The following is a 12120-nucleotide window of genomic DNA, read 5'->3' on the forward strand; positions in this document are numbered from 1 at the left end:
GGTATAAACTCGATTCATTCTATTGGACGGTCCATACGCTTTTGGTTATATACAAAAAAAAAGACATGTCATTTATGAGATGTTTGCTATAATAAATACGTGTGATACTACGACATTATGTTACTATAGTTAGTTGAATCTCTGATTAAGTCTGTTTTCACGTGAATCGTAAGCGAAAAGTTTATTCCAGATCCAGATGATGATGATAATACATGATGTAATGTTAGATTTCCAGTGATTAAAATTGAAGTTACAATGCGTGGGTCATATAGTATCATGGACGCACCAAATAATCTCTACAATGAATCTACTGTATAATTTACAAGTAGTTGCATATATTCTAAGAAGAGAACACAGTAATTAAACGAACAATATTACAACTTTTCAAGTTTGATAATGGGCTAATCAATATCGTAGCTTTTAACCCATGTGATATAAATAATGGGCCAATGATAGGCCCATTTGTGTTAGATCCCGTTCGTGTCCCACAAGTCTGAACCCTGGGTTTTTGCCCAAATCGCCTCCTCTCGAGCAATTTCTCCGTCTTGTTCACGAGTCTCTCTCTCCGATGGCGTGGCTCAACACCATCTTCAATTCCTGTTCGACATTGATCAATGTCGGCTCTTTTGTATTTCCCTGAAATCTCTTCACGAATGACTTCTTCACATCTCCTCTCTTCTTCACCCATGGATTTGAGGAGACTCTCTCGCGCCAGCTACTTATTCACGCGCCGCCTTAAATCCGGCCGGAGAAGCTTACATACAACTCGATACCTGCAACAGTACGTTCATCCGCCGGATAAGTCGGAAGAAGCTTCCTCTGATCGGCATTTGCACGACCGGTTGTCTTCAGTTTTGTCAAAGAGATCTCTAGATTACGAGCTGTGTAAACAACTCATAACTGTTCTATCGCCTCTCGAATTCGATAGGTTGTTTCCCGAGTTTCGATCCAAAGTTAATCCCAAGACGGCTTTGAATTTTTTCCGATTAGCTTCCGATTCATTTAGTTTCTCCTTCAGTCTCCGTTCTTATTGTTTATTGATAGGTTTATTGCTTGATGCCAATCTGTTATCGCCTGCTAGGGTCACTTTGATTCGTTTGATTAATGGGAATGTACCGGTTTTGCCTTGTGGTGATGGTGGTTTGAGAGATAGTCGAGTTGCCATCGCGGATGCAATGGCCAGATTGAGTTTGTGTTTTGACGAAGAAATCAGAAGGAAGATGTCAGACTTGTTGATTGAAGTTTATTGCACTCAGTTCAAGCGTGATGGTTGTTATCTAGCTCTCGATGTATTTCCTTTTCTTGCAAACAAGGGTATGTTTCCTTCTAAGACGACCTGCAACATTTTGCTGACTTCTTTAGTAAGAGCTAATGAGTTTCAAAAGTGTTGTGAAGCTTTTGAAGTTGTTTGCAAAGGGGTTTTCCCGGATGTTTACTTGTTCACTACAGCGATTAATGCGTTTTGCAAGGGAGGGAAAGTCGAGGAGGCCCTTGTGTTGTTCTCGAAAATGGAAGAAGCTGGTGTCGCACCAAATGTTGTTACTTACAATACTGTCATTGATGGGTTGGGGATGAGTGGACGGTATGATGAGGCATTGATGTTTAAAGAAAAGATGGTAGAAAGAGGTGTGGAGCCAACTCTTATCACTTATAGTATTCTTGTCAAGGGTTTGACCAAGGCAAAGAGGATTGGTGATGCTTATTGTGTCTTGAAGGAAATGACAGAGAAAGGGTTTCCTCCTAATGTTATTGTATATAATAATTTAATTGATAGTTTAATCGAGGCTGGAAATTTGAACAAAGCTATTGAGATAAAGGATCTCATGGTTTCGAAAGGTTTGTCTCTCACATCATCGACATATAATACTCTCATAAAGGGATACTGCAAGAGCGGTCAAGTAGATAATGCTGAGCGCCTTTTGAAGGAAATGATGTCGATAGGTGTCACTGTAAATCAGGGATCTTTTACATCTGTGATTTGCTTGTTGTGCAGTCATCATATGTTTGACTCAGCACTTCGATTTGTTGGAGAGATGCTACCGCGTAACATGAGTCCTGGTGGTGGATTACTTACGACATTGATTTCTGGTCTCTGTAAGCATGGAAAACACTTAGAGGCAGTAGCACTTTGGTTAAAATTTCTAAATAAAGGTTTTTTCGTAGACATGAAGACTTCAAATGCTTTGCTTCATGGCCTCTGTGAAGCAGAGAAGCTGGAAGAAGCTTTTAGGATTCAAATGGAGATATTAGGGCGTGGATTTGTTATGGATAGAGTGTCCTATAACACTTTGATTTCTGGATGTTGCAAAAAGAGTAAATTGGATGAAGCTTTTATGCTCATGGATGAAATGGTTAAGAGAGGACTTGAGCCTGACAATTATACTTATTGCATATTGTTTCGCGGGCTATTTAATATGAATAAAGTTGAGGAAGCCATACAGTTTTGGGGTGATTGTAAGCGGAATGGCATGCTTCCAGATGTGTATACATATTCAGTGATGATAGATGGATGTTGTAAAGCTGAAAGGACCGAAGAGGGTCAGAAACTGTTTGATGAGATGATGAGCAATAAGGTGCAGCCAAATACTGTTGTTTACAATCATCTAATCGGAGCATACTGTAGAACTGGAAGGCTATCAATTGCCTTGGAACTCCGTGAAGATATGCGACACAAAGGAATTTCACCTAATTCTGCTACATATACCTCACTTATAAAGGGGATGTCTATCATTAGCCGTGTTGAGGAGGCAAAACTACTCCTCGAGGAGATGAGGGTGGAGGGTTTGGAACCAAATGTCTTTCATTATACAGCACTTATTGATGGATATGGTAAATTGGGTCAGATGGTCAAAGTTGAATGTATTTTGCGTGAGATGCATTCGAAGAACATACACCCAAACAAGATTACCTATACTGTGATGATTGGTGGGTATGCTAGAGATAGGAATGTAACGGAAGCTTCTAGGCTTCTAAGTGAGATGAGAGAAAAAGGAATTGTTCCAGATAGTATCACATACAAAGAATTTATATATGGATATCTTAAGCAGGGAGGTGTATTGCAAGCTTTTAAAGGCTCAGATGAAGAAAATTATGCAGCAATCATTGAAGGATGGAACAAACTTATACAGTAGTTGGTGAATAAATAGAAGAAAAGGTTTCAATTCTTGTCCTCCTATTAAGTTCTCTGGTTGTTTCAGTTTATTTACGTAAATTGTTCTGATTTGTGTTGTCTATCCTATTCTTGCAGTTGAAAAATTGAGATCCAGTAGCGTTCTCAGTTTGATGGTCTTATTAACGCCTGGCTCGGCATCTTCTTCTTAAAGGAACATGTCAGGATGGAGTTACTTGGTAAATGCATATGGTCCATTGCATCTTACAAGTATGTTAGTGTGTTCTACTTAATTCTCTAGCTACATTCACTTAAACAGCTTCGCCCTGCTCTAATCTTAAGGATAAAAGTTGTTTCTTTTAGCATATTAGGCTATTTGGGTTTATGATTTACACATTACTGGTGCTCGTCAGGTTTATGATTGACTGCCACAGAATCTAAGCCATTTGATAGATTCTGGATTAGAGCAAGCACTTCAGACAACGGTGCTGAAAAGATTACACAGGTACAATAATGTATACACAAATTTGTGCCTAAGTATATTGCTGGTTACAGTTTTTAATTTTATGCTGAGACCACTAGGATTCTTTGATCGGTTTGCTTATACTAAAGAATCTCTTGATACTGTTTGTTTGTTTTAAAAGAATGAATCTCTTAAAGCTGTTTTCTAAATCCAAAACACGTGCCCTTTTGTTACACCGTTTGTTAGCAGGTTCAATGGAAAGATACACACATCATGGACAGTCAATTAAAAAGTTTACACAGGGAGCTATGAGATTGGATCAATAGGAGGCTCCTCTGTTTACAACAGGTAACCTAAATGTGAAAACTCCTTCAAAACTCCACTTTATATTTCATCCTCTTATACTATCTGTTTTGGCTGAAAGTATTTCTCTTTCTCTCACTTTTGTGCTTCAGAAACCTTAAAGCCAGTTCTCATCGAATGTAGTTTAGAGCTAATCCTTGCCTGACGACACGTCGCTGGGGAAAATTTCCTCAGACGTGCAGAATTTTTGCCCACGGAGATTTTGATGGGTTGATATGAAAGGTAACTTTTAGTAACGGTATCAACTAATCTAACACCCATTCACCGTATAGTAAAGACTTCCGGTGGAGTTAGCACTGTTTATTTCTCTTGTATGCAATTCTTTACTTTTGTTAGTTTTACAAAGGGGGGAAATATTGTTTTAGATGTACATAAAATAGAAGAAAGAAATCAAGAATTAAATTGGATTGCTTCCACTGTTGATGCTTTGTGTTTTTTAGTTTATACTATTGAAGATTGTACCAATATGAAGATTGTAAAATGCCAATATAAAATCTGATAATACTATACATTGTTGCAGTTTCATCTTCTTAAGATATGTAAGTCGAGTTGAGTTGAGTGAACAGATATTTGAGAAACTTGATATAGTCACTCTGGTTTAGATAGATAATAGACTTGAGTTGAATAGTCAGTGGTCATTACAGCTTGGTAGTCATAAAATACAATACTTACGGTCACAAATTGCTGCATGGTCCATTACCCAAGAATTTTAGGCCTAAAATTTTGGTGGTATTCGAGGTTTATGATGGACTAATTTGCATGTTAAAATATTGAAGACCACATGTGTTGAGTCTGAAACTTACTATGAGATCATCGTACCTAGCTCATGGTTTCATTAATATCATTAATATCAGCTATTTGCGATAAGATAAAAGAGATTTGGTAAAGTGAGAGAGTCGATTACCCAAAAAGCTGGGATCATTGAAACGTCAAGAGGAACATAAGATGACCTGCCTTTTAGTGAAAAGAACAAACAGAGGAAACATATGGAGTTACGCATGCACGTGGGTATGGACCATTCCTTCTATACTATTGTACAATTTATACATCAACCCACACCACTTGACTCCACAGCTAAAGTCCTTATTTCAGTTCCATAGATTATGGGTTTCTTCCTTTGTTTTTATTTTTTCACGAATTATAGTAATTTGTGGATCACGAAAATTGTTGTAAATTCGATATTTTAATGTATTAAAAAAAATATGTGAAGTGGAAGAGGTAAAGTACATTTCATTTTCATCCAGCTTTCATGTCCCCCTTTCACCTTCTTTTTCACCAATTAAGATCGAGCAACATCGACCACACACGGTCATAGTGAGTTCTAGAGAATCATTTATGTTGGAAACTTAACACATTCCGTACGGTACGGACTTGCTAATTTCATCTTCTTCTCTTTCAAAACATGAAAAAATTTATACCAAAATAATGATATACGCAAAGTTCATTTTTATTTTTGTTCAAATTGTTTCCGAACCCCAAAAATAATCAGAAACTAATCCTCCTATATATCTACAGACTAAGTTAATGTTTATATTTCAAACTGGTGATCATTATGAAAATTCTTTATAAATTATGCCGTATACAAAAGACTGTTTCCACGTTTTTAAAAAGAAATCAATCGCAAATATCACGATCAGAAGAAAACGATCAATGATTTTTAAGTATTATTTTTTATCTTTCACCTTTTAATTGTTAGGCAATATACAACGAAAGATCGCGAAAGCTTGTATTGTGACTTTACATCAATATACAACATTGGACGGTTAGCAAAACTTACACTTAGGCCAACCTTTTTACCACGTATATATTACCACACTCATATAATGTGTATGTATATATAGATGTGTGCATATAAATACGGTAAGAAAGGAGTGAAGAGCAATTCACAAACCAATCACTAGCTACATACAATATAGCAATCACTCTCATAGTCTCATGGCTACTAAATTCATCATCCTCACTCAGGTCCACCGCCCTAAAACTCTAATTCCCACCCCAAAATCTCGTCGAAACAAATCCAAACCATCCAAATCCATAAGTGAAAACGTCTTGAACAACATCTTTTCCGGCAAACCGGTGACAGAAATCTATCATAATAACATAAATCCGCACCCTGTTACTAACCCACTACTGTTTATCGAAGATGATCAGTCCGTAAAAGAAGAGGAGAGGAATCAACAAGAACAAGGGAAGGTCTTGAACTCCAGCTGCGAAGATGGTAAGTCGATAACCGCTGCGAAGTATGGAGATTTGAGACGTGACGTTGCTCGATTAAGCTTGTTGTGGTACATGAAATGTTCCATAAGCTTTATATTAAGGAAGGCAAGAGCGTTTTACAATGAGTTTTGTTGTGATACTTACGTTGAGGCCGGTGGCAGCAATATGGTTGTCGTAGATCCATATTTCTCTATTCCGGTAATTAATTAATATCTCCAAATCCTGTCTACGTACGTTATTAAAAACTACAGTTAACTATAATTAATCACTAGTAAAATGCTTCATTAGCTTTGTTGTGTTGTAATGTGTTGTACGTCCACATATGTGTAAGCAGACGTCCATGTATGTAACTAATGTTGTACTTAAATTAATTCCAAGTAGTAGTGTTATGTTAATTTCTTACGTACTTAAAATAAATATTCAATTTATGTATAAGGTAGACAATAAAACTAAATATTTCGGGAAAAAAAAAATTATCATGTTTTTGTCAATATTACATCTCTTTTTAATGATATATGGAAGGTCTGAACATGATTTTTCAATCTAATTTTGTTAATTACATTTAGCATTTTAAATAGGTACAATATAAAAGATAAGATTCGAAGTTAACATATATTTGATCAATATTACAATATTTTCTCATAAGACATTAATTTTTAGCTTCGAATCAAGGTCTGATTATCAGAATGATGGATATTACTGAAATTATTCAAAGTCAAGAGAATATACTCGGTATTGATAGTTAATTAGGGTAACGTACGTCTTAAAGATGGACACACTATTCACAGTCCTACGCTGCTACGCAACACTGCTCCTTTAACTTTCTTAAAGTGTTTAGTTAATTAAAGAAACCCATCGAGTGTGGTAAGCTATATATCTTTACGACCATAGCTGTCAATAAACTCTTACGTATACCAGCATTTGAATATGGAAGCAATGCTGTATAGATCATATAGGATCGGGGAGGAAACTATTACTTCGAAAGCCAGGTTTGGTTGGCGGGGATGAACTCTAGAAAAATGTGATTGACTCTTCCATGTACAGCGATGTTTGAGGAGAGATAAATTGGAAATGTCAGTTTTCACTTATGTAAGAGTAATGTTCTCTAGGGACTAGAAGATTGGATGCATGCAGAATCACATGCATAACGTTTTGTAATGTTATTATTAAATTTCATGAGAAGGACCACACGATATTTTAAATATATACATCGTTATTATATAAATGGTCCTCTACACACCATAAATGTTTCTGCACCGTTAAATATGGTAACTTATGTTGACTCGTACCTGTCTCATTCAATACGAGTTACTCGTTCTTCGTATTCGTTACTTCTAGAACTATATAGATATATACATACTCTCTTAGGCATGCATCATGATGCTGTGATATTGCATGACAAAAAAAAACAACAGATAATGATGATCACTAGAGTCTAGAGCCTAGAGATTAGCTAGTAACTTGTATTGACGGTCAATTGTTCATGTAATTATGATTAGGCTTATAGTCCTTGTTGTTGTTGACGATGATGAGCACGAGGACTGAATTTTCTTGGTTTGACCAAGTGAGCTTCGACGGGTTAAAAAAGATATGTGCCGTTTCACAAATTTATAGTGACATTTCATGAATTTTTTACTTTAATTAACAGAGTTGATTGTTGGTATATAAAAAGATTAGTAATTGACGTGAACATGTCAACATGGTTGGTTTGAAAAATGGGGGAAGAACAGAAAAATTGTTTGGACAATAAAAAGACGAATCCTAAAAGCCCCATTGGCTTATCAGACTTGAAATATCAAACATCGACCCAAATATCAAACTTGTCTTATCAGCCCAAATTCCCCCGAGAACTTGAACAAGAATATATAAAATATGGGACAATACATTTTCTAAGGTGGTGTTGAATTTCAAATCACAGTTACTTTTTTTTTTTTTTTTCTGAAAGACCATGAGTTACCAAACCTATTTGACATTTTTTTTGTTTCTTTTGATTTGTTCTACAACAACCGATTGAACCATTGGAAGAAATTAGTAATTCGTTGACGTGAAAATAGCATTGGGAGACTTGAGCTGACTATTTTGTTAACCAAAAAAATATGCATTTGAGATTTAATCATAGGTGTATATAATTATCATGTCATCATATCAGCTGGTTTGTTGTTATATCTAATATGTTGGATAATGCTCTATGCCTTTACATATTTTAGTCTACAAATACGTTTCACGATCTCATACGCAAAATATAATCTTTCAACACGGATGGCCAATATCATTCCGTAATCATGGTATATGATTAGTAAATATTATAACTTTTTCCTTCAGTCAAACATGATCTATGATTATAATTGTGCTCTATATTTGGGTATTCTAGACAAAAACTATATTTTATAGCTCAATTGCTAATCGGTTTACAAAAAAAAAAAAAAAAAAAAAAAAGAAAAGCTCAATTGCTAATCAATAGAACATAATCATCAATTTTTCAATTATGTATTGTTGTCACTAATCAAACAATGTGTGTTAGAAGTTGGAACCAACAGACAGTAAGTTAATAAACGCGAAACAACTCACTTTTCTGAAGACAAAGTACGTTTAAAATCTAGCCGACAAAAAGAAAGAAAAATTAGATTTCAATTTTTTTTTTGTATACATTCGTATTAAAATCTAGCTACCATCATAATTGCTTTAGTTGTCTAGAATCTTTAATTTGATAACACCAAAATCTTCCATTATGAATAAACCTGATCTAGTTGAATAAATGGCCAAGTAGGGGGGAAACTATAATTAAGCATACTCGTGTAATCGTTGGATCATAAAGTATACATAATACATATAATATGTTAATTTTCTTAATGATCTAATAATAATCATGTGATTAGCTTAACTGGCTTTTACATAATAATGTTTTAGTTGATGTTGCTTCTTGGAACAACCCACATGGAATGTTTCTGTATATTATTCACTGATGATACAGTGTTACAAGTTGCAAACTTCTTTCGTCCTCAAATAATTTGTTTCTTTCTATAAATCAACCCTTATTTGTGATTTATATTAAAACTCCCACAACTTAAAAAGGTATCAAATACACCATTTTATGTCTTCATTAATTGGTGAGTTGGTGTAATATAGGGCAAATACATAATTAGGTTTCCTATTCTCTTCCTAATCAAACGATAGTAGAACTAGCACTAAACTAATTAGCATATAGTTTATATTGTGTAATTCAGATCGATGTTTACTCATACACCTACAATATAGGTTTAGCCATACTGAATAGTTATATAGACAAGAGGTGATGGACCATATTATTTTATGATTGGATTAAACATGTAATTGGATTGGATAATCATCCATTCATGAGAGGTAGATAAATGACGACCAATCGCTGTTGAGCATGGACCAATCTACTATAAAAAATTTGGTTTTCGTATATCAACCCAATCAATTCACGAAACTTGTCTAATTGTTTTGTTGAAAATTATTAAATGAAAAAAACGTAAGCGATTAAATTTTGGTACACAAATATATATATAGTTGGCCAGCTAATGTTTTCTTAAATGCGAACATGTTCTTGTAAATATTAATATTAATATTTTTTCTGAACATATTTTTCTTATGCTATTCATCTTTCTCTTAACTTTAACTATGTTATGCTATAAGACTTAATTGAACACACACACAAAAATATTGAATAAATAATAAATGTAAATTGTTGGTAAATTTGGTACCTTGTGATATGTTTAAACCAACTGCAAGTTGTTGCAAGTTTTTTCACACACGATGACCAACTTGTAAAGCTGTGCTATACAACAATTAAACAATAATGATAAGGAACATCATTAATATTGACTACCACTGAATCCAAAACCATATAATATTACTTTAACCAAAAACAAGTCAGTTAATTAATTGATAACATCTTTAATTGTCATAATGTCCCCATTAGGCTGAAATAAATCTATTTTGTTCATGATGATCTCTAGAGAACATGATCTTCTTCACCTTTAACAGAAAAAAAGAAATAGAGAACATGATCTTCTTGACTTCTTTCACGGCAACATATATCGCAGCCAAGGCACCTACTTTATTAATGTCACACTCCATTTATTTTCTCAAACTTCTTAGTGGAGAATAGAAACAGTACTCGATTATATAATTCCCTAACACAAACAAGAATTTGGAGTTAAATAGTGTGTGTTACTATCATTATCGGAATAAAATTAAAATCTAAAATCCAATAATATATATGTGCTAGTGCATGCATATGTGTGACTTGTAGATAAAATGTGCATGCATGATATATCATACGAGAAGCCGATATATGTATATGATCCACAAACCATATATATTAATTTCACAAATGATGTTTTGATTGTTTTCATTACAAGTTGCTACGTTGATGTGATTATACGACGGGAGGATGACAAACATAAACAAATTTTGGAGCCCCACTGGTCCGTTTTGGTGGATTTGGATTGGAGACTTATCTTGGAAGCAGCCTTTGTGACCAACTAGCAAGAAGAAGATGAAGACCAATTAAAATGGTTGGACAAACTTTTACATCGCAGACTCAATGTTGTAAGCTTCAATGTGACGTATTTAAATTCTTCTCTTCATCTATTGGTTGCATAAATTTTATAAGCGGATAATAAATGCTTTATTAGAAATTATGAAAAAAAATTGAAGAACACCTAACTAGCGAAAGTTACAAAACAGGTTCTCTGTGACTATCCTTTTCAACAAGAATTTAACAAATTCTGTGATCAAGAATTTTTTTGTGATTAAAACGACTTTTGAAAGTTCAGGATTAAACCATCCTAAATTTAAAAGTTCACAAATTGTATGATAGAATTGTCAATTTATTTATTCGTTATGTCAGAATCAATCAAATTTTCTGAAAGTTTGTTCGGATAAGTTATTTGGATTGATTTTTTTCAAAGATTGGAGCGAATATTTGAAAGTTGAAACACATAAAAGGATATATTCTCATGTACACATATTTTACAGTGAAACTACACGATTGTTTGTTGGCTTGTAGCTTTGTTCGCTCACTCCCTCGTCGTCCTTAAACGCCTAACTCCAACTTATCAGGTGGAAGTGGGAAACACACGCACCGGCTCGTGAGAGTGACACAAGAATTTATAAGTATAACTTTTAACTCTCGATGAGTCTCAAACTCAACTCAAAACAGCTGTTTGCAAGAAGAATCCCACCGTCAATCACGTGTTTCATCACTCCATCTTCCTCCACGTGTCAAACACAGACTCGTTCTCCAATCATATGCTTTGCTCCTCCCGCCGATTAGAAAAGAAAAAAAAAACTAAAGACGGTGTTTAATGTATTTTTTTGGGTTGAGGCATTTGAGCCACAAATACGTGTCACCGGAATCTGTTTTGTGCTATATAAAAATGAAAAAAAAAATTGCAGTATGGAAATGGTGAAAAAAAACATCATAAATTCGTTATAAAATAAAAACAAGATTTTGAATGTGGCACGTTGCTTCCATCCACACTTAATCATTTGATAATGATGCATGAACCATAGTCAGATGCCATGTTTAGTGTTTGATACCTTCTTCTTTCTTCTTTTTTTATGTCACCGAACAAAGGATATTATTCTCATCTTACTATATGTTCCGTTGATAGATTTATATAAAAAAACATATGACATTTTTATTAAGAATGTTTTTACGCAACAGTTCTCATTACATCGAACCTTGTTCATTTGATTAAATTTTGAAGCTAACGGGTCTTTATGAACAAAATAACTAAACGTATGAGTCTGATTCTATATAGTGGTTGGTCATTTCAAACATATATATGTCAGAAAAATATAATTTCATACTACTTCGCTACCAGCTTTTATACCAAATTCCAGCTTTAAATGTTTTTTTTTTCTTTGTTTGGTTTAGTACCAATTATAAATGTTAATATACGAAATGAAATGCTAGACAAAAAAAAATTGAATATGT

At 34.3% G+C, this 12120-nt stretch overlaps 2 protein-coding genes across 5 annotated transcripts; both read left to right on the plus strand.

Annotated features, from left to right (window-relative positions):
* Window positions 1–530: 530 nt before the first annotated feature.
* On the plus strand, window positions 531–4396 carry LOC17877584 (pentatricopeptide repeat-containing protein At4g19440, chloroplastic). Of its 4 annotated transcripts, none has more exons than XM_006282496.2 (5): window positions 531–3154; window positions 3248–3383; window positions 3523–3614; window positions 3822–3920; window positions 4028–4396. In XM_006282496.2, the coding sequence occupies exon 1, from the start codon at window positions 615–617 to the stop codon at window positions 3129–3131; it is 2517 nt and encodes an 838-aa protein (XP_006282558.1). In that variant the 5' UTR covers window positions 531–614; the 3' UTR covers window positions 3132–3154; window positions 3248–3383; window positions 3523–3614; window positions 3822–3920; window positions 4028–4396. The 4 variants fall into 4 exon arrangements, with proteins under 4 accessions (XP_006282558.1, XP_023635181.1, XP_023635180.1 ...); XM_023779413.1 differs by having other exon boundaries at window positions 3248–3379; window positions 3819–3920; XM_023779412.1 differs by having other exon boundaries at window positions 3248–3379.
* A 1432-nt stretch (window positions 4397–5828) lies between these two features.
* LOC17878893 lies at window positions 5829–6547 on the plus strand. The gene has a single exon (XM_006282674.2). The coding sequence runs from the start codon at window positions 5871–5873 to the stop codon at window positions 6360–6362; it is 492 nt and encodes a 163-aa protein (XP_006282736.2). The 5' UTR covers window positions 5829–5870; the 3' UTR covers window positions 6363–6547.
* The last annotated feature ends 5573 nt before the right edge of the window (window positions 6548–12120 follow it).

Source organism: Capsella rubella, unplaced genomic scaffold, assembly GCF_000375325.1.
Source record: "Capsella rubella cultivar Monte Gargano unplaced genomic scaffold, Caprub1_0 scaffold_7, whole genome shotgun sequence".
NCBI lineage: Eukaryota > Viridiplantae > Streptophyta > Magnoliopsida > Brassicales > Brassicaceae > Capsella > Capsella rubella.